Source organism: Jatropha curcas, chromosome 2 (genome assembly GCF_041381405.1).
Source record: "Jatropha curcas cultivar XTBG-Jc1 chromosome 2, XTBG_Jcur_1.0, whole genome shotgun sequence".
NCBI classification, from domain to species: Eukaryota; Viridiplantae; Streptophyta; class Magnoliopsida; order Malpighiales; family Euphorbiaceae; genus Jatropha; species Jatropha curcas.
Genome location: NC_143152.1, coordinates 5100624 through 5123961, shown reverse-complemented (window position 1 = coordinate 5123961; position 23338 = coordinate 5100624). Strand labels below are relative to the sequence as shown.

Sequence of the window (23338 nt, the reverse complement as noted above, 5' to 3'; positions counted from 1 at the left end):
AGTATTTAGTATTTTGATAATAAAAAAAAAAAAAAAACTACATTTGCTAACGTTTCAACATGTTTTCACTTTTTTCCTTGCATTCTATAATCTTGTGAGGGTGAGCTAACTCTAAGAACTCGTCCTCAGTTCAAATTATAACTACCAACTCGTCTGCATGAGGTTGAAATCACTAGTAATTGTCTGTCAGCCATACGACGGTGAATTCATTCCTAAGTCTTGTACACATCGCTCATCACAATATGGGAGCTTTCGTGTCCGAAGTTGTTACCTTAACCGCAACGAGAGAGATGCTGAAGGCAATATTAGTGACTAGAGTGAAGTCGGAACAAGATAGCCATACCGAAAGGTGCAACTGGATCACCTTCTTTTCAGAGAAAAACAATGCTTATTGAATTTTTCGGTTTAACACTGCTTCACACCTAAAAATAAAGAAAAGAGCAATATATGAGTTAAATTTATTGATGAAAAAATCTTCTTTCTGGATGCTAAAGTTAAACAAAGCTTATGATCTTATTATCCTAAATCGGAACAAAGTGATAGGATCAGCTTTTTACGTCCCATGTCAAATTTTCCCCTTAAATTCTAACATTACCCAGCTATGTCCCTTCAGATTAAATCACAATCTCAAAAGTAAGTCCAACCAATCCTTCATGGAGTACCAACTACCAAGTATTAAAAGCATAATTTTTTAATAAATCAATAACCAATAATATATAGATAAAAAATAGATAGTTTTATTTTCTATTTATAATGTGGAACACACAATTAACATATTGATCTCTATATAAGAAGATAATTTTTTTATTTTTCATTTAGCAGTGAAATTAATATGTAGCATGAGCCAGTTATTTAATATTTTTATTATTTTTTTAATTAGTTAAATATAAACCACTCATGCTAAACTAGAAGATTTGCAAATATTTATAATCTTTTCTTAAGAGGCAATATGGGGCGCAAATGCTAATTAATTAATTAATTAATCTTATCAATATCTTATTCAATTATTGGTACAAGTTGTCTATTATGCATTTTCAATTAGATTTTTTTTAAAAAAAAAATGCAATTCATTAATAATAATATCAAGAATCACAAATAAATATATAAACCAGACATATAACTTTACTAGCTAGTAAAATTTGATGATCTTCTAACTAAACAAAAGAATTTATATTCTTTTGAATAATAAAACTAAAATTAAAAAAAAATATAATATTAGATCTTTCCACTTTGAGTTGATTTTAACAAAAGGTATAAATCTCCATAGCAGCAACTAGTCTGTTAATTGATTTGGACATCAAAATAATAACTCTTCTGGATCTTCTATAACTCGATTGTTTTGCCAATAATTTACAATATATGACGAATATAGATGAGTTCTCATCGCTATGCATAAATAGTATCATTGGAGAAACATGCCGCACTATCAGGCTCCATCGATCAAAGATCTATATCTGTAAATCAAAATCTAAAGTCTCCAACTAAATAAAATCAAATATCATAGTCTTGTTTTGTAATAAACCCTCACAAGAAGGACTACCATCACAAAGAAGGAACAAAAAAATTCAAAATATGGAGACAATCAATCATAACAAAACAAAAAGACAGATTTGTTATTGAAAATAAATTTGAGTTTATTAAAGAAAAAAAATTAAAATGAAATTTGAAATTTCAGCGGCAGCTCCAAACTAAAATTAAATTTAAAAGTAGGAGGTAGGGCTACTGCTAATAACAGTGGCAGTTTCAAACTAAAATTATAATTAAAAAACTATTTTCAATTAAAATATTAATTTGGACATTAAAATCATTTTTAATCTAACCACAAGAAAAGTGTAAGATTACTAATTAATATTCTTCTGGTAGTGGAAGGTATATCTTTTTCCATATTTGCCAAAAGTATATAATATACAAACAAATAATTGATTTTCTAGAAGATTTTATAAGATTGTTAACCAGCTATCTGGTGTGTATATATATACCCATTTTTTTATAATTTTTAAGAAATACGTATACTTCTTAAACATGATTAAAAATAAGTCTCATTAGTATAATAATTAAAGTTTAGACATTTGTCGTAAAAAAAATATAAGTATTTTTTAAGAATAATATGCAGGTAAAAATCCCTTAAGAATGGTGATTTTAAATTTTAAAATGCTAATTTAAAAAGTAAATTTATTTGAAATGTAGTTCAATTTCACTGATTTAATTGTTTGTGGATATTATTTTTATTATTATGGTTAATTAAATTAGAAAAAAAAAATATACGGTTAGTCAACAAAAATTGGAGATTGATGAGACGGGTCCACTGCCCTTTTCTAGATAATTGCCACGAATGACATGAGTACATGAGATGTCCGAGCGAACTTAGCAGTCCCTTAAAACTTGGAATTCTTATCGTATTTGTTTGATCTCAAGAGGACCATTGGCAGCCGAAGGATTACAATGACATGACAATATTTCCAAATATTAAAAACCAAAAAAGAACATCACACATGCATACATTGGGCCTATAACTCTATATACTTTCTTTTTACCAGCAAATTTTTTTTTATTTTATTTATATATATACATATATATTGTTCAAGAAAATTTTAATATATCTAACCACGAAAGTCAGTCGATAAGCTCCCTCTCACATCCAAATTTAGCATAAAAATGTCAAGATCTTTTAAATGAAAAGATATAATAAACCCAATAAATGAGTTACACAAACATCCTAAACAAAGTTCCATATAGGATTACACTAATATTGCACTAAAATAAATCAAATTTAAATAATTTACATTTATAGCAAAGCTAAACATGAAATGCAAGTGGTTATTGAGGTGAGAAATAGCAGTGAGACAACATAAAACTTTAAAGAAATTTGCGAAAAGCTTGTTGAAAACTCTAATGGTCATCGTTAGATCCAAGCCAAAATTTAATTTGCTGCCATAATCCCATTCTTTGCCAAAAAATCTGCAAACCGATTACATGCTCTATTAATGTATATGAACTCCACTTGATTCATTTGAGACATTACGAAATCAAATTTTTTGAATCTTTTCCACTAAAGTTAAGAACGTTTTTGTTTTGAAGAATCTAACAAAGAATATTTCCAAAGTCAATCAGGTATATTTAGTAAATCTAATTATGATAATTGGCACAAATAAAAATATCAACAAAATGATAATAAAAAAATGAAAGTTTTTTAAATGATAATTATCTGAAAACAAGAGAAATGAATATAAAATCCATATCCACAAGTATTTTCCAATTATTAGGAAAAGTGTTATATCAATCTATTATTATATGTGGCGACAATTGGATGGTCAAAAGGAAACCAAAAAAATCCAAGAGATTTCCTTCTAAATACGGTTGGTTAGTTTGGTGTAGGTCAGCTATCCTCCTGCCATCCTGTGTCCATTTGATGCGGGGAGAGCAAAAATTGTAGGTGTCATTTGTTGGGATACAGCCCTTTATTGTTCTGATTTAAACATTTGCAGCTGCCACGAAATTACCCAATCTCAAATAGGTCCTAGATCCTCCAAATCAATTAATATTATATCTATTTACTCACTTTTCTTTTCTATTCATTTGGAGACTCGGCAATAGTTATGATTTAGAATATTCAAATTCGAGAACTTTCACTCATTATATACGTGAAAAGACTGACCAGACTACACTTTATTGATTATTCACTTTACTTTATCAATTATATTTATATTGAAAATCTAATTTTTAAAAATAATTATAAAAAAAAGTGATGATATTTTTTTATAAATTTTGTTATCATGGAATTTTTTTTCACTTTTAAAGATCAAATAATTAAAAAAATATATAAATCCATAATTATAAAATTAAAATAGCTAACAAATCCTTATATTATATATGCTTTTTGGTACAACTAAAACACATTATTAAAAAAGAAAAATGATGACAGTTTAACCAAACTTTTTAGTAGAATAAAATGTTGGGCAACCCAATAAGGCAATAACACCAAATGCCCAAACCCATTCCCAAACAATAATCCATCTTATCTGAACTCTTATGGTGGGCTTCCTTTGGGCTTTGTGTTTTATGGGTTGAAAGTCCATTTATTAGGCCTCATAGTCCATCCAATAATGACCTTTTTTTTTTTTTTTTTTTTTTTTTTTCTCATAGCATTTCTTTTAAACAATTTCACAACTTTTGGGATTTGGAAGAATTTCTTTTACACAATTGCACTTCAACGGTCAAAACCAAAAGGAAAAAGGGAGGGATTACATAAGGGAAAGCTGCTTATTGGGCCACAATGGATTCTAAGAAAAATATATTTTCTTTTTCTTCTTTTAAATGATTTGTGGGTTGAAAAAGGTTTACAAAGACTTCTTGGCACGAATGATGAATCTCAATTTTATATCACTCACCATTGGTCCACCAATTTAATTTTTAGTGAATTGCAATTCATTTAAACATTGATTAATCATAAGCATTCATGCTCTTTGCAATTCAATAATTAATAATTCTATAATAAGTTTTTTAGAAATTAATAAAAGAGTCTTTGGTTTATTTTCTCCTAATAATCCAAACAATAAGTTTGTTGTATCAATAAAAATCTCCTCAGATTTTTTTTAATTAATAACCTCAGCTAAATTTTTAGGTTTAAATTTTTTTAATGTTCTTTATTTTCATTTTCACTTTAAAAAATTTCTAATAGTATAAGAAAAACTAATTTGAAATTTTTATTAATTATAATATTATTAGTTTTATTAATTTTAGAAAAAATTGAAAAATTTATTGTTAGGAATAATGTTAATAATATTATTAATTATCTAGTTAATTATAAAACTGAAGAACATCAAATATCATTAAATTATAAATAGAAACTGAAACGTTTTATTGGTTGAAATAATATTAATGATATTACTGATTACTTAGTTAATTATTCAAAAAATTGAAGAATATTTGTATTAATATAAATGTCGATTCATTTATTATCTAAATTAAAAAATCACAAATAAATATTTTCCTCGCCAACTCAGAATCCTCAAAATTATTCTTTTGTTGCCTATAATATGTTGATATTATGACATCTAAGCGAATATATAAAAAAATTGAAAACATTTAATATTATTAAATTATAAAAGAGAAACTGAAAAGTTTTATTATTTAAAATAATATTAATGATTTTATTAATCATTTAATTAATTACTAAAAAATTGAAGAAATATTTAATAATATGAATGATATTAAAATCAAATTAACTCAATTAATGTTTCGATTAAAAAATAACGTAAAACTATTTTTATCATCAATTCAGCACCTTAAAAGTTATTTCTTTCCCAACCTCAGCATTTTAAATATTTTGATATTGCGACGGGTAAGTAAATATCCTTATGCTTTTATATATTTATATATATATTAGAAATTTTATGAAGTATAATATTATTAATATTATTAATTATTAAAAAAAGAAACTGAAAAAGTTTTATTATTTAAAATAATATTATTAGTATTATTAATTATATAATTAATGATTGAAAAAAACTGAAGAATAAGATGAAATACATGAGTTGCGAGTTTGGTTGTTGGTAAAAGCAGGAAAATTAGGTTAAATTAGATGGTACATTGATGTTTAAGTTTAATCAATTCGAACATATAGGGTTTGTGTTCTAAACGGGGAATCTCATAAATGAAGATGTTTCTTCTAGAATTTAAATGAAGGAGTGCCATATAGTAATGAACTGTGGTGGGACTAATTTCGCTATATAGTAATGAATACTAAGCAACTAAAGTATAACATGTTCACAAGATAAATGTGCAAATATCAAATATTGAGACAGATGTGTGGTTACCCAAATAGGATAAAATTAGAATCGATCATATTAGAGAAAAGCAAGAAGTGAAAGTTGGAAATAAAACGAGACAAAAACATTTGAAATGATATGGTCATGTATTACTTAGACTTCCATACACCCGATTCGCAAATCTGATACTTTATTATTGATCATATTCGCCACTGCCATCATGTATTACATAGATCAAGAATTAATTTATATATTCTGCATATTACATTGTTTTAAAATTCCTTTTCAAAAATTTTTTTACAAAAAGTATTTTAAAATTTTTTTCTGGCTTATACTTTGTTTTGCATTGATATCAATATGATCATATTGAACTTTGAAACAAATGATTGATATAGCTAATCCTAATTATTTTGGGATTAAGGCTTAGGTTGTTGTTTGTTGTATTCTACGTGGACACTAGGCAGGCCATATGAGAATTTCCCAATACAACAAATTAACATTAAAAAAAAAGAGATATTTCAAAAAGAAATCGGATTTCTATAAACTTTATATGCAAATCCAGCTGCATGAAACATGAAAAACTACAGGAAGAAGAAAGCTACAGTTGCTACATAATTACACAAACAATACCCCAATTCAAAGGAGAAGAACTGGGTAGTACTTTACTAAGCTTGGAATATAGAAAGGACAAGTGTAATTTTGGATGTGGTGTAACATAATACAAGAGTGAAGGGGAAAAAAAAAAAAAAGAGTAAAGGGTCCCAATCACACGGGCAAGAAAAAGGACAGCTTACACGCCCTGCTCAACACAGCCTGCATTTTGAAATCTGAAGCACCTGAGAAGACCTCCCAATATTATCATTGTTTGGGACAGTGACATGTTCAAAATTACAAACTAAAAGTCTTTCCCGAGTACACTTCCCTGATCCTTCTGCCACCACTCATATGATTTCTGTAAATTTTTTTTCTATCCCTATCAACTTTGTAATACCTAAATAAAAAGGGTTGGATTTTTATAGCTTAATAGTGATTAATGTTTACATAAAAAAAAAAAAACAGTGATTAATGTTTCCTAATTAAGCTATTGTTATTAGTAAAAATAAGAAATTAAAATTTTGTAAAAATTAAGTAGAGCAACCCATTTTTCCTTTTATAATTGCCTTAAATCCGGTCTACGGAATTCTAACCATTTACTGGAAGAAAAAAAAAACAACGCGGAAAAAATTTTTAAAAAATCTCTATTGATCCATAAGGCAATGCTTTGATTAAAGGGTTCATACGATGCTCTTTGAATTATAGTAATTTTAGTTTTAGAAAGAACTTACCTACACCTTGTGTATGGTCTCACCTTTATATCAAATCAATTACAAATAGTATTTTGATCTGAATGAGTGTATCTTTTACTGTACATTAAGAAAAAAATGATAAAATTGTAACATTTTTTTATAACTTAATAGTGATTAATGTTTATTTCAAAAAAAAAATGATTAACATTTCCCATCTAAGCTATTGTTATGGGTAAAAATAAGAAATTCAAATGTCTGTAAAAACCAAGTAAAGCAATCCGATTTATGTAAACCGTACGGATCCATTAACAGATCAAATTAATGAAAGGAATTTTTTTTTTAAATGAGCATATTTTTAACCTAGAAAAAGGAAATGTTAAATTTAAATTTTTTTTTTTAGAATTGGAGAAGAATATTTAAATCTGAATCTATTATTAATGCATTTATTACTATGCTATGTCTTATTGTGCAAATAAAAAATAATTTTAAAAAAATCTCTGTTATGATCATAAGGTAATATTTTGGGTAAACGGTTCATTAGATGCTCTTTTGAATGCATGTATTTCTTGTTCTACATATCTGAAAGTAATAAAGAGAAATTATATATCATCATAAAATCTTTAATTTTCTGTGTAATTAATTTTCCATTCATAAATAATATCTCAATATATATATATATATATATATATTTGATTTCGTTACTACAAGAGAAGTCTGATAAAATCAGACTAATAGTAGTAATTAACAAAGGAAACCCAATCTTTACAATATTTCCCTTAAATCTAATCACCGGCAGCCATTTTCATGCCTGGAACTGGAAGTCTCTTTCTCTTCTCCAATAGCATCATCATGATCATCAACTGGTAATTAATACCATTAATAATTCAACAAAATTAAAAAGCAAAAATAACACCATACCCATCAAAAACAATTACCCTCTTTTTTCCCTTTCTTTCTTCCCCTTTTCTTCATCTATACATACAAACATAAACCCCCAAATCTATTTCCCAATCAGTTTAATCAAAGGAGGGAATTTGATTTTCCAAGAAAACAAACAAACAAACCAAAGAAAAATTCAATTAAAAGAAAGTTTTTAAATTTCATTTTTATAAAAACAAAATATTTACCAGTTGTTGGAATTAACAAGATTTGGAGGCTCTATAGACTCCTAAAGTTGTTTAGTGTTGACAACTTGAGGTGAATCTATACTGACATTACTTCTCCTTGTAGGTGGCTCTTTCTGAGAAGGACTTCTCCAAAACCCAGTACCATAAAATGTTTCCCACATCTCTTGCTCCAGCTTCATCATTGCTTCCTCTTCCTCCTCGTCCGACGACTCATCGTCGTCGGACTTCAAAATATGAAGAGAATCATGAAATCCGTTAGCGGGATGAATCTGTAACTCCGTATCATCACAACCGCAGTAGCACCGCTTTACCCGTGCCGGTAAAAGCCCTTTTTTAATCAATTGCTTTCTCCTCTTCTTCCTTAAAGCACGGCGGCAAAGTCCAGCCGGCACTTTATAAATAGTCAGATATAAAAGGTTTGCTAATCCGCATGGACAGCAACAGCAAACGGCGGCGCACTCTGCCGTCGTCCCTCCTGCGAACTCCGCAAACCGGTCCCCGTAGTATGGGTTAGAGGAAATAGAGTGGCTCTTTCGTCGCAGAAGCGGACGTCGATTGTTTGACCCCGGTGAAGACGGCGAGGGCGATGGGAATGGGATTAACGGCGAGGGAGGATGGATGAACATTTGACGAGATACGTAAGGTTGCGCCCCTTCAGGAGTGGCGGCAACGGCGGTGCCATTTTTGTCGATTTCAAAGAACATGGCGGTGGAGTTAATAAATGGTGGATCAGCAGGAAGAAAAGTCGGGTTAGTTTCGATTTTGATTAAACTTGTTGATCTTTTTAGATTCATTTGGTGATTAAAGAAAAGAACACAAAATCCAATTAATCAAAGATTGGAGAAGTAAAATAAAATATTAAATAAGAATAAATAAAAAGACCACCACGAACCTCTGTTTGTAGCGGAGGCAGCGGTGGATGAATAGCCGTGTTGGAAGAACACGGCAGATTTCCAGCCTTGTGAGAAGCTGACAGCTTATATAAGGAAGGAAGAAAGGTGTTTGTGGAAAGTCCCAAACGATTTTAGCGCTTGTTTCCTGTTGGTTTTGACTGATTCGTTTGCTTTATTTGGTAATAAGTGGTATGAAATTCAAGAAACAGCATTAATTTAGAGAGACTTTGATGCGTGGATGTAAGGTGGAGAGAGCAGAGGATGTTACAATTCATATATCTATTTTTTGGTGAAATGTCTGGGAAGGAGAGTTCATAAATAAATAAATAAATAAATAAATAAATAAAATGAAGAAAATATGTTTTTTTTTTTTAAAAAAAAACATATTTAGGGAAAGGAAAACTACAGTGCATAAGGGTAATTTTTTCTTTTTTCTTTTCTTTTTTTTTATTTGGGAGATTTCTGTTTTAAATAAATGCAGCTGAAAATTAAAATTTGTTTACCAAATTAGTTCAATCAATTTATTGCAAAGACGTGCATGCACAATCTCAAACTTTCATGCATGGTTAGCTCCACTTGTATCAGTATGCTTCCTTTCAGGATTAGAATATGATAAAAGAAATTATATATTATACTCTCTCGGGCCAAAAAGTTTCACATAGATTAACAAAGCAGTAATCACTATCCCGAATAGTACTCATCCGATTGTTGTTTTATCGAGTCAAGCTTTTTCTTTCTATATTTATTATTTATATATGACTAATAATTATTATTTTAATTTAATAATTTTTTAAAAAATTAATATTAAATTAAAAGTAATATAATCAATTTACTTAATAATTTATTATATTTTAGATAAATTTAATAATTTTTTTAAAAAACGTGAAATTTCAAATATGATAAATATTATGAAATAGAGAGGAATAATAAGATTTTCTATCCTAATTTTAGTGAAAGTTTAGAAATTCTAAAATATCTTTAGTCATTGCGTAATTGATAATAGTTTGTGTTTATTAAATACCTTGAGTTTTTAAAAAATTAATAAATCAAAAATTTTTAAATATTGTATTAATTATTATTTTAATATTATTATTCTAATTAAATTTCAATAATTGATTATTTACTATACTAACTGTTTCAAAAAAACAGATTACTATTTTAATTTTAAAATAAACTTCAAAATGCCAAAAATATAAAAATATTATTTCACAATTAATTCAGAACATAATTAATTTATTAATTCATCTAGTAAATTTTAATAAATATTTATTAGTTCATTTAACCTAATCTATTTAATTTATTTATTTTAACTTATCAAAAAATATGTATTTAATTTATATATTTTAAAATTGTAAATAAATAATAATATATTAAAATTACTCAATACAAGTATATGTGTGTTTATTATTATGTTATTCCTTTTTTAATTGTGTAAAACTGAATAGAACGCTAAAATCCAATTCATCAATAGTTGATTGTTTTTAATCAAATGCTTTTATGCTTTTTTTTTTTTTTTTTTAAGAAATCGATGCTAACTAAGTCTAAACTTGTCATTTTAAAAAAAAAAATTGAAGTCTAATTTTATAATAATAATAATTTTTTTATTTTATCGTCTATAATTATTTTATTAAATATGTTTGGTTTTTAATATTTTCCTATCATATTAAAATTAGTTTAAGAGAAATATTATCCGCTTATAATATGGATATTATTTAAATAGAGATAAATTTTAATTTAAAATTATTATACATGAAATCATGTCTTAACATTATATAAATATATAGATAATACAAGAGAAAAATTATAATCATACTTAATACTGTACAAGAATAAATTAATGAATATAAATAACGGGGTATGCCGAATAATAATAATAATGTGCAACCCATGTTATAAAAACACTAGCCTCTATAAAATAGTATTTAGCATTTGTTGTTGCCGAACATTGTCTAAATTAAATTTTTTTTAAAAAAAAAAGAATATTCACTTTGTTTATATATATGGCAGGCCAATTGACGAAAATAATGAGCGTGACCCTCCCCTTTTAATAATATTTATCAAATTGATAATAACTTTTATGCTCGAGGACTCGAATTCTAAATTTCTCACTCGCTACATTTTTTATGAAAGATAAAAAGACCGATCAACTATGTCTGATTGGCTAAAAAAATATTCACTTTGACACCACTTACAAAAAATGTTTTAGCAATTTTGTGAAATTGTGTTGATTTTTTTTTATTTTTTACATAAATAATTTTATATTATATTCAAATACTATTTTGTTTAACTTTTTTGAAAAGCAGTTGCTATGTAAACAGAATTCATGTGTGTTTTGACAGTTGATGGGTCATTATTTTCAAAATTCAATTATTTGTTATCTAACAAATCTTTGCCTGGAAATTACAACCAAGAAAATGAATTATGAAAAATAGTAAATTAAAAAAAATAATTTGGAGTTATTTCGACTAGAATTGATTGCGTGCAGGACTTCTGATATTCATATTTGCCTTACAAAATTAAATATATATTATTTCACGGATCAAATGACAGTTGGAATTATGTTTGGATCAAATTTTGTTTAGGATTCCTTACATTTTTATTAAGATTCGTTACATCACAGCTGGGTGGTGTTAACGTACTCCGCTAAAACTCATTAATTGATCCTGATTTATCCAGTAGAAGTCTTAATTAACTTAATTTAAGACAACAACTTTAACGATCTAGGTATCGGATCTTATTTTTAATGCTGAGCTGGCTTGAGTTGACTGGTACCTTTGACTACGATGGTGGGGCTGAACTCTCGAAATTTCTTACAAGTAGTGTTCCATATATTAAATTAATAAAAAAATTATTTTTTAAATATTTTTTTTTTGCCCTTTTCAGTTCATAGTTAGACGTAACGGAATTTTAACTAAAATATTATTTATAATTAGTTGTGTGTGAACCACCATCATCCATATTTATTTATTTTGAATTTCAAACTTTTATTTTGTTTAGTTGAACAAGATTTGTTTATATTCGTGTATGTATAATTCTATTTATATATTAAATTAATAAAAAATAATTTTTTAAAATATTAATATTATTTTTTATCATTGAATAGTGATTTTATTAAAAAATTATTTTTATTGATTCGATGTTAAGTGGGTGGCCCATTAAGGTAAGTCATTTTCTATTTATTTACTCGACAATTATTTCAATCCTGGCCTGGGCGCGTTAGGTATACGTATACGAAACTAGATCCTTCTAGATAAGCGCTGGATGAGAGTTACGTGGGCCCTATCTGAGGTGTTAAAATTAGACGTATGGCCTATGAGTTTGATGTGACGTGTATGGCTGCATTCAGTTGCCATGGACTTTCACTGTGCTACCACGTGTCTGGACACTGTGCAATACTATTTTTTGGTTTCCCCAAAAATTTTCATATAACTTAATAAAATAAACAATTTTTGGTCTGGGCATTGTCATTTTCACGGATCTTTTGGGCTGTCTTCGCTACGAGACAACCCATTCAAGGCTTAGACCTAATAAAAAGTTGACTGAGCTGGGCTCAAGCCGAATCGAATAAATTCGAGCTGAGCTGAATTCAAGGTTAATCAACGAGTCAAAATCAATTATATCTACATTAAAACAATATCATAATTTCATAAATTTAATTCGAGCTCGAGCTGGACTTTTATACGATTATCAAATTGGGATCGCTTCGAGCTCGAGTTTTGCTAAGTTTAAATGAGCCGAGCTCTACTTGATATATTTGTAATCCTAGTCTTCATCGTATAATTTTAGTGGCTCACATTAGAATTCATTTTGAGCCTAGCTCTATAATCAATTAATTGTAAAATGTATTTCGCTGTTTATGGATTGGATTGCTTTTAATGGACTCTTATATTATTGTAACTGATGTTGATAATATAAATTATTAATATTCTTAGTATATATTATCTAATGGTAAAAAAATTCTATACAAATTTAAAAAATTATAGCTAATATAATTAAATCATAATTTTTAAAAAAATGTTCCAAATTATTGGTCATTATAAGTTTTTTAAAATTTACCTTTATCTGTATTAAATAAAATAATTATTTTATTTAACATTTAAAGATTTAAAGTTTTTGCATGGTGATTAAAAAAAATAATTAAATCACCTAAATTTAATAAAATACACCTCAATTTGTAAATTACCTTTATCTTACTTAATTACTCAAATCTTAATAATTTTCTCCTCATTAATTTGTCACTAAAGCTAAGAGAGGGAAAATTACAAAGATAGTTAGTGTTTAGTAGAGATAAAGGTAAACTTTGAAAATTTAATTATATTTAATAATACCTTGTGAGGTACAAAATTGTGAGTATGGATGAATGTGAATGGCAAATCAATTGGAAGCTGAATAACAGACCAAAGCATCACAAAGGAAGGTACCTGTAAACACTTTGATGCTTAAGTTAGCGAAGGCTACAGAGAATAAATAAGTTTAGATAGGATTGATAAATGCATGTCCGATGCAGGACATGGGAATCCTTTATATAGAAGTCTAAAGAATTTTTTATAGGTTACTAATTAGAAATATTAGCAGTGACTGTTTAACTTTCTAACGTAGTTTCTTGTTGATCGCGGAAGAGGACTTACCTAGTAGCAATTTAGATGTTGAACCTCTATCATTTCGTGGCTTAAGATTTCTATTATAAATTTTTTTTTTCAAAATGACAACTAATTTTAGGCAAATCAAGTTTAAAAAATCGAGAAAGATACATTATTAAATATGGATAGAATAAAAACATAAAGATTACCCTTTTCTAAAATGGAAAATAGAAAGAAAAGTGAGACTATTTTTATGGAAAGAAAGAGTAAGTATTATTCCTTTTAATCCTATTAAAAATGAGACAATTTCAAATTGCACAAAGATTAAAAAGTTCATAGAGTAGTCACAATTCTAGAAAAAAAAAATCATAATTGACTATATTACCCCTCTATAAATTATTTAAATAATTAAAATTTATTTACTTTTACGTAACTTTAAATGTTAGAGTTTTAATGTTTTATAAAAAACCTCATTCAATCTCTAAAAGGTATTATAAAAGCTATATTACTGAACTATACAATTAATGGAGATAGAATTTTGATTTAGTCAAAACACAAATGCAAGAATTGACTCAATAAGTTAGGCAAGGGTAAACAACTCGACCTTTGTTGCTTGACTAAAAATTAGCTCAAAAAGTTGATTATTTAAATAACTATGATAAAAAAAATTCTTTCATGGAAATGATAAATAAAGGAATAAATATTATTTACTCCATGAGATTTGATCTTAATTATTACTCCCTTCCGTTAAATTTGATGGTTTTTTTCTATTTAAATGATATTTTAAAATTTTCGAAGTAGTATTAATTTTTTTTATTTTAATTTTACCTTCATTTAGATATTTACTTTAACTTTCTTAATTAAATGAGCATTAATTAAAGGGTAATTTAATATATTATCCTTTTTTTTTTAGAATTGATGTTATTCAATCTTTTTTAATTTTTATGAAAAGTTAAAAACCGTCAAATTTAATGGAAGAAGGAAATATTTTGTTTACTTCTAAATTTCTTTTTTTTTTTTTTTTGGTTAAGTGTTGATGTAAGTAATTTGAGTGCTTAAATATTAATACTATATTAAATGTGAAGAATTAAATAATCAAATATATTTAAAATATTCAATAGCAATTATGACACTTTTAAATGGAATGAGTGAATAGTTTAATATAACTAAACCTTAGTGACGAATTAATATATTACCAAAAAGGAAGAATGAAGCGGTAATTATGATTAAACCTCAAGGGCTAAAGTATATTTATCCCATAAATAAATAAATAAAATCATTTATATGCAAATAAAACTTAATGTTCACACATTAAATACTCAAGTTATAAATTACTCCAAAACAAAAAAAAAAAAAAAGCTCCAAGTAGAATGAAAGTTTACTTGCATGTGCATAGTATTTCATATTCAAAATAGAGTTTTCTAATTATACTAATTTTGTATAATATGTACAAGACAACTATGTTATTGTATATTCTCAATAGAAAATAATTGGTGATTATGAATATTTGAAGGAAATTAATTAAGGATCGTCAAGGCTCAAAAACTTGTATATTGTCAATAGTGGAAGGCAAGAAACATTACATGTGTTGGTGAGAGTAGCATTATCTTGGGTCTAAGAAAGAGATGTGACAATGGCAAAAATAACCTATGACAAGAAATATGGAGTTGGCCCCTCGCAGCCACATGGGAATGTTTTTGAGGATTTTGCCTTAGCAATAGGATTGTACACTACTAGCTGTTTGTCTTGGGTTTTGTGTACAAGGACCATGATTGATTTAATTTGTCGAGTGAAGTAATATTCAGTTTCCTTGTTGTAAGGAAATATGTAAAATAGAATTTGTATTTTGAAAAATTTAATTTAGTAGTATTGAAATTTTTCTAGTGTGGAAAAAGATAGAGTTTTATTGTTTTTTATAGTAAAATATTCTTTAATTGATTATAAAAAGTGATTCAACTGATAAAACATGTTTGAGTTCAACAGGTGAGTTCAATAAGATTAGAAATGTAATTTGAAAAAAACTAATTATGGAAATGTGCAACCAAAAATATAAAATGAAATTAATTTTATACTAACTATGACTTGTCGCAATTACACTTTAATTTACATTTTTTGACATGATTCCTATAAAATCAACATCGAAAGTAATTACATTTCCAATACCATCAAACTTAGGGTTTAGGTATTTGTGGTTGAGAATAGATTTTGACAACTCAATATGGTTTACGCTGCTTGACTTTGCAGCAACATGGATGATCTTCGAAAAGCATTGATTTGGAGGAGATGTATGAGGATACATTATATATACAGGTACAAATTATTTTTCCTTATAATTAAAAGTTTAATGTTTCTAAAAAGCAATTCAAAGTTATTTCTTAATGTATCATATTGATACGACAGAATGCATATTTAAAATCATTCGAATTGAAAATTTAATCTCGGATTTTCAATATAATGCTTAAATTGATATGATATTCTTTGTAACTATTGAAAAATAAATGTAGGTACTTGTAAAAATAAGTGAATGTCAATTAATTTAACATTTCTTTTTTTTTTTTTTCTTTTGAACAATTATGGTGTGAAATGCCTAAACTCACAATGAGGTAATTTTCAAGAAAAGGATAATTTTGGATAAAGCCAAAGCCATTGATAACTCGAAGCTAAATCCTTTCCCTAAAAATGCCCAAGTTTAAATGCAAACAGTCAAAGAACACTGCAACAAAAATCATTAATTGACTTACCAAAAGTCCAACAGGCAGCATTTGAGAGTACAGGACCAGACCAGAACTAATTCAAAATTCTGGATTATAAGTAGAAGATTAAATTTACTGGGTTTTTGTCTTGAAGCCAAATGTTACATGTGGGCTTATAAGAGTTTGGACTTCTTAACTTGCATATCGATCAAATGTTTTGTGTTGCCAGATGTTTTTTTTTTTTTTTTCCATGGCTATATTAATAATTATTGCCCTAATTGCACAAAATTTTGTGAAAATATAAGTAATTAGCGGTCTCTCTCCAGGACTTGTACTTATTCTGCTAGCAACTAATAATTAAATATTTATCTCATAGCATACAATATCAATAGCTATATAAGGTAAAAATTTATTCTTATTACTGTTGGAAAGAGTTTATTTGAATACCATACATGATCCAAACATAGAGACACAGTGTGTAAACTAAAAAAAATGTTAAGAATCTATAATAATCTATGAATTTACACGATGTGTGTAATTTGTGTTTTTGATTTTTTTGTGATTTATTTATTTTGGTAATCAAAAGGAGATTTAGTATATTTATATAAACTATTTAATATACATTTCACAAAATTTGGTCAATGGAAACATAAACAATGAAACCTCCCAACACAAAAACTAAATTACATAAATTTCTAGATTCTCTTGCAATCCCCATTTCAAATGTACATGTATTTGGAATGAGAGAACCTATGGAATTTCAAAATATATACACAATAGAAAAAAAAAAAAAAGAGTTCAAAAATTTACAAGTGGAACACAATTGACCCCACATCAAAATTAGGGTTTATGATAATATTACATGTTATACCCTTTAAGGGATTTGTACTCAATTATCCCTTTATACAAAATTTGCCTATTTAGAGGCATAGCCTCAAGCAATTTTGCACCACAATAACCTTGCTTATTATTATTATTATTATTATTAATCTTCAACAAGTGTTTGTTGCGATATTCTTTGTTATTTCTTGATGGCTCTATCACATCTTCTGCAAATCTCACCCTCTTCTTATTATTCCCTGGGCATGATCTCTTTGACCCTATAATTAAACACAAAGAAACCCAATTTTAATAAACAAATTAATCAAAAACGACAGAGAAAAATAAAAGAAAAGGGAAAAAAAAAAAAGAATTAAAACATACCGAATAATTCAAATTCAATCTGCTTCATGAAATCGGAGACGAGACGCTTATGCAGTTGACGAGCAATGAGAACTACACTGCCTGAAACTGCAAAAGCAGCCATGAAACCAACTCCCATTGAATTATTAGAACTAGTCATTTTCTTGATGTTACAATAAAGAAAAGAGAAGAGGGCATTTATATATATAAGTAGTTGTTGCAGGTTTTAAATGTGAAGAAGGAACAAGAGTTTGGTAATGGACGGTCTATACAAGAATATGTCTGTAATAATAATAGTTAATTGGAAAAAAAAAAAATCCAATATAGGAATTGACTATAAAATGTTCATGGATGGCCTTAAACTCGTTGATTTTTCGATTTTTTTTTCTTATTTATAGACATCCAATTATAAAATTGCGGCTCTAACTTATCCTATTTATATTTAATGTTATATATATATTTTTTTTGCATCATTTAATTTTAGATAATAAATTAAAAACTGGCAACTGGCTTTATATGTATTGCAACTAACCATTGGCCAGATCCCTCCTCCACCAGTTGCGAACTTGGTATAGTATTTAGGATTTGGCTTATGCTTTGAATTTTTCTCCCTTGTACGTAACAGCAACATAGAGTTCTTTATCATAAATAGACGGATTAGGGTTGGGAAAATGATGGAGCGAACCGCACTGGATTTGCTTACAAAAGATTGATTTTTTAGTTTAATTCAATTCAAATCGATGGATGTTTCTTTAGTTTGCTCAGTTTTATAAAAATTAATTGATTAGTTTTAAAACAGAATCGATTAAATAAAGAACTGTAAAAACTAATCGGATTGATCCAGTTTATTCAATTCGATTTGATTTGATTATGATATTTTATTTTTATTTGATTTTACTCCAAAAGGTTAGGTTCTTCAAGTTGTTTTTTTTTTTTTTTTTACCTCAATTTCAAACCAAACCAAGTTTGAAATCCTAACTAACACATTATTATTCAAAGAATTTTTTTTGACTATTATTTTGGTATTAGACATTTAATACGTATACTGTTAGGCAGAGCCAGACGGTTGGTACCAAATATACAATCCATTAAAACTGTCGCCGTAAAACTAACCGCTCGCACTTCTAGAAGAGGCACTTCAAGTCTTCAACCACCTCTATAGCAGAACAGACCGGCTAATGCTGACATGCATACTTGAAAACTTCAATTTGACAATTTTAGCCTCATTCTTTATTAGAAATGGCCAGTAGTGGTTCGCAACTATCTTCAATATCAAGCTGCCACGTATATACAGCATTACGAGAGATCGTCCCACTTTCATTAGGAATTATGTTGCGTGTTTTGCGAAATCGGACGGTGGAAATCCGCACTATCTATCTATCGATCGATACTATTCACGAAGGGCATGATTATTATTGTAAGAGTCAAAAATGTCCTCCTGGTGACAATCACACTAAAACATTATTAATTTAATTTAAAATTATGGATATTATGATTAATCTAGATTCTAGATTCATCAGATTTCATTTCATCTGCATAATTTAAGTTGTTTCAAGTAAACAAATCATCTATGGTATTTTCAATTATAAAATTCCAGTCGGACATTCATTTCTTGCCATTTTCTTTTTTGAAATAGCGTTTCTTATGCATTTAAAACTGGCCAAATATATAAATTATTTTTATATTTTTTTAAAAGATTTATAAGACTTTTTTTAGAAATATAATTCATTAATAATAAAATCAATTATTGCAAAATTCAATTAGACCAGACATAAAATTTATTATCATAATTAATAGAAAGTTCGCTAATCCTTTAATAACAAAAAAATTATCTATATTTTTTTGAATAATAAAACTAAAAGTAAAAGAAATAATATTTAATTTTTCCGTTTGAAGAAGACCTTGACTGGTATAAATCTTCATAATAACAACTAGTCTTTTAATTGATTTGGACTACAAAATAACTTCTCCAGATCTTATATGCTTGGATTTTTTTCCAAAAAATTATTTCATATGATATACACGGATGAGTTCATACAATTATGCGTTAATAGCATCAATTGAGGAACATGACACACTATCATGCTCCATTGTTCAAAGATACACATCAATAAAATAAGATCTAAATTCTCTAACCAAATAAAATCAAATATCATATCTTTTAATAACAAAACTTCATAAAAAATGAACTAAACCCTCACGAAAGAAAGGATAAAAGAATTTTAAATATGGAGACAAAGTAATAATAATAATAATAATAAAAATATATCTATTAAAAGAAAATAGATTTGAGTTTTTTTTATAGAGCAAAAAGAAAAAAAAAAAGAAAAATAGGGGCTTACTGCTAAATAACAGCAGTAGCCCCAAAGAAAAACTAGAGTTAGAAAGATGAGAGAGAAAAGAGGGTGAGAGAAACCCTAAAACAATCTTATAACACTTTAAATTTTATCAAAATGTATTATTCTTTTACAGTTACGGTATTTGCACTAGCAACAATAATTTTTCAGTTTTTTTATGTTTCAAAGATTGATTTCATTCGTTATTAGCATAACTTTTAAAATAATAATTTTCACATTTTTCAACTATTTAATAAGTATTTAATTACTCTAATTTTACAAGTCAAAACATTTGATAGAATAACTTTATAAATTATTATTTAATAGATACAATTTTAAATGTTGAAGTATTTAATGCATCAAAATAATGACTAAGGTATCACAAGTTTTTTCGCAAAATGCATAACGACGAATTTACGCTATGTTTGGTTTGATATTGTGACATCCTACCGAGTCGAGTCTTAGCATAGAGTCGAGTTGAGTCGAGTTGAACCAAACCCGGTTGGGGTAGAATGGGATTATAAGTGGACTTACTTGAGTGAGAGAAAAAGATCAAGGTATAAAGAGTAGGACTTATTTGCAAAAAAATAATAAAGTTGAGGTATTAAAATGTAACATGTAGAAACTGTAGGTCTTATTTGGTAGTTGTACCATACAATTAAAGAGATAGTTGGGAAGTATACGAGACTTCCATTTCAATTTGCTTTCTTCATTTTCTTCATCTTCATCTTCAACGTCTTCTTTATCTGCATCTTCTTCATCTCCTTCGTTTCCCTTCCTTTCTCCATCCATTTTCCTGGTAGTTAAGCATTAAGGCAACCTCTATTTTCTCCAAGTAAGTAGAATTCTTGAAGCTTTATGTCATTCAACCTCTAATTGAGTTATATTGTAGATAAGTTATAAGAATTCTGATGTGTATAGGAGAAGGGAGTTCAAAGATTGTAGAAAAAAGAAGCTAAAGAAGAACTCAAGCTTTTTGGAGTACAGGTTTGATATCTCTTGTCATTTTCCATTTTCTTTGCATGAGAATTTGTGTGGTGTGTTGCTGGTGAGACAATATATTGCTTCATGTTGAGTGGGAGGACTGGTAATGGTGAGAAAACAGGGGAGGAAGTGAATAAATGAAGTAAATATTGAGTTTATGTTGAAATAGGGCTTGCTGGAAATTTTACCAGTAACTTCATCTTGATTTTGACCCCATTTAATGATGGAATTAGGAAGTGTCATAGAAGAGTTATTTGTTCCTCTATGTGTTAGCTTTACATGGGTTTTTGAATCATCCAAATCGAAGTTATATATTGAGAGATATGACCAAAAGAGTACAGACAGTGCAGGCTGGAAGCGCGCACGCGAATTGCATGATGAGTTCGCGTTGCACTTCTCGCGCTCGCGAATTTGGATTACGCGCTTGCGACTTTCACCTGAAACTCTCTGACTCTTATTTGGCACATCTCGCGCTCGCGACTTTCAAGTGCGCGCTCGCGACTTGTGCTCGCAAACTCTCTGACTCTCATTTGGCACTTCTCGCGCTCGCGACTTTCAAGTGCGCGCTCGCGTACTTGGCCCTTGGCCTGTAAGCGCTCGCGACCTTCATCGCGCGCTCGCAAATTTGGCCTGGGAACTCACTGTCTCTCATTTTGCACTCTACGCGCCCGCGACTTTCAAGTGCGCGCTCGCGACTTGTGCCAGAAACTCACTGACCTTCATTTGGTGCTTTACGCGCTCGCGACCTTGCAAGGCGCGCTCGCGACTTATGTTTTCATGCACTTTTGGACTTCATTTTCAATGCAATTGTATTCCTTTGCTTCACTTATATGCCTCCAATCATTTTAACACCAAAATACAACATGAGAACATGTATCAAAACAACATTCAAGCATGCAAATGATGTGAAATCAAATAAACATTATGATTTATGAAGTTATGAGCTATTATTATGATGTTGTGTTATATTATTTGACATACCAACATTATGCTCCATTGAGGTTAGGTAGAAACCATGTAGATAAGGCTATGTCACGACATAGGATAGCAGATCTGCACCCCATACAATTTGATACTCCGGCTACAGGCCGTTGAGTGGATATGATTATATATGGGCCATAGCAGCCAAGCATACAGTATTCATCCAGTTTCATACAGTTTTTCTTATCACTTCGGTTTCACTATAACCTTATGGAGCCATTCAGATATCTTGACATAACATTTCATGAATCATACAGTATTACAAACAGTACACAAGATAATCAAGGTATAAGGAAAGGATCATGCTATATGTGCTTATATGTTTAATTATCCATATGCATTTACATGCTTATTTCTATCTATGTATGTGCTTAATTGTTTCTTTATTTGTTGAGATATCCACTGAGCTTTATTTGCTCAGCGAGTTACCTGTTTAACTCGCAGGTTTTGAGTTTGGACCGTAGAGAGTCAGCTTACAACTGCTGCAGTTCATCTGTAGAAGACTCAGTCTTCAGGGTAGCTACCATTTTAATGTGTATCTTTTGTCTACCCTTTTTATGGCATGTACAGGGCACACAGTTGGGCCCATTTCATTTTGTAAACTAGTACCATGTTTTGTAATATAAATTACATTATTTTTGTAAATATACATTATGATTTCAGCATGTCAGGCCATACAGTCAACCAGTTTGTAGCGTCTCGGTTCGGTTCATTCGGGTTTACGGGTGGACCGGGAAGGGATGTTACAGATATAATGCAATGTAGTGTAATCAAATATGTAATGCAATAAAAAATTCAATATAATGAAATGTAATTAGAATTCCATTACTATGTTTGGTAAAGTAATTGAGAAAATATATGAAATGTAATCCTCGTTCCTTTTTTATTTTTATTTTGTAAATATGTAATGTAATTAGTACACCATCACCAGCACTCCACCTTTACCACCACTACAACTACCACTTTACCACCGCATTATTATTAATAAAAAAATAATTTGAATCAAAAGTGATTCATTACATCAAGCTATTAAAAAACTATTTAGACCTATAAACTATTTGGTTTAGAAAATAAAAAAAAAATCGAGAAAATGTAATACAACACAATAAAAGTTAAAAGTTAAAGTCATTGAAAATTAATTTTTTATATATACTTTCATTGAATAAATTAAATTATAATATAAAATTATGTTATTTGAATTTTTTTTAGTGATTTTTCATTTCATTCTTTCTATTCATATAATAATACAAAAAAAAAAAAAAATAATGATGTGATAATGGCGGTGGTGGTGGATACGATGGTTGTTGGCGGTAGTAGAGCAGTGGTGATAGTGGCAGTGGCGGCAGAGTGGTGATGGTGGAATGGTGGTAACATATTGGTGATTGCGGTGGTGATTACGATAATGGTAGGGATGGTGATGGATTGGTGGTTGCGGTTGTGATTACGGTGGTAGTGGGGTTGGTGATTGCGGTGGTGGCGGTGGCGGTGGAGTAGTGGTTGTAGTTGAG

General features: G+C 28.6%; 2 protein-coding genes and 1 long non-coding RNA gene across 3 annotated transcripts; 1 reads left to right on the top strand and 2 right to left on the bottom strand.

Annotated features, from left to right (window-relative positions):
• Positions 1 to 7666: 7666 nt before the first annotated feature.
• Positions 7667 to 9366, bottom strand: LOC105635777 (uncharacterized). Its single transcript, XM_012218874.4, has 2 exons — positions 8182 to 9366; positions 7667 to 7914 (listed from the first exon to the last, which is right to left on the bottom strand). The coding sequence occupies exon 1, from the start codon at positions 8973 to 8975 to the stop codon at positions 8223 to 8225; it is 753 nt and encodes a 250-aa protein (XP_012074264.1). The 5' UTR covers positions 8976 to 9366; the 3' UTR covers positions 7667 to 7914; positions 8182 to 8222.
• Positions 9367 to 17030: 7664 nt separating this feature from the next.
• On the bottom strand, positions 17031 to 17864 carry LOC105635775 (uncharacterized). Its single transcript, XM_012218873.4, has 2 exons — positions 17551 to 17864; positions 17031 to 17447 (listed from the first exon to the last, which is right to left on the bottom strand). The coding sequence occupies exons 1-2, from the start codon at positions 17687 to 17689 to the stop codon at positions 17206 to 17208; spliced, it is 381 nt and encodes a 126-aa protein (XP_012074263.2). The 5' UTR covers positions 17690 to 17864; the 3' UTR covers positions 17031 to 17205.
• A 2701-nt stretch (positions 17865 to 20565) lies between these two features.
• LOC149498114 (uncharacterized) lies at positions 20566 to 22589 on the top strand. The gene is made up of 3 exons (XR_016319777.1): positions 20566 to 20700; positions 20787 to 20852; positions 22275 to 22589. It is a non-coding gene; the product is annotated as an uncharacterized LOC149498114 (long non-coding RNA).
• The last annotated feature ends 749 nt before the right edge of the window (positions 22590 to 23338 follow it).

Coding starts and splice junctions, on each gene's coding strand:
- LOC105635777 (XM_012218874.4), bottom strand. CDS start 8,975: ATGAATCTAAAAAGATCAACAAGTTTAATCAAAATCGAAACTAACCCG.
- LOC105635775 (XM_012218873.4), bottom strand. CDS start 17,689: ATGACTAGTTCTAATAATTCAATGGGAGTTGGTTTCATGGCTGCTTTT. Junction 17,448..17,550: donor GATTGAATTTGAATTATTCG/GTATGTTTTAAT, acceptor GTTTAATTATAG/GGTCAAAGAGATCATGCCCA.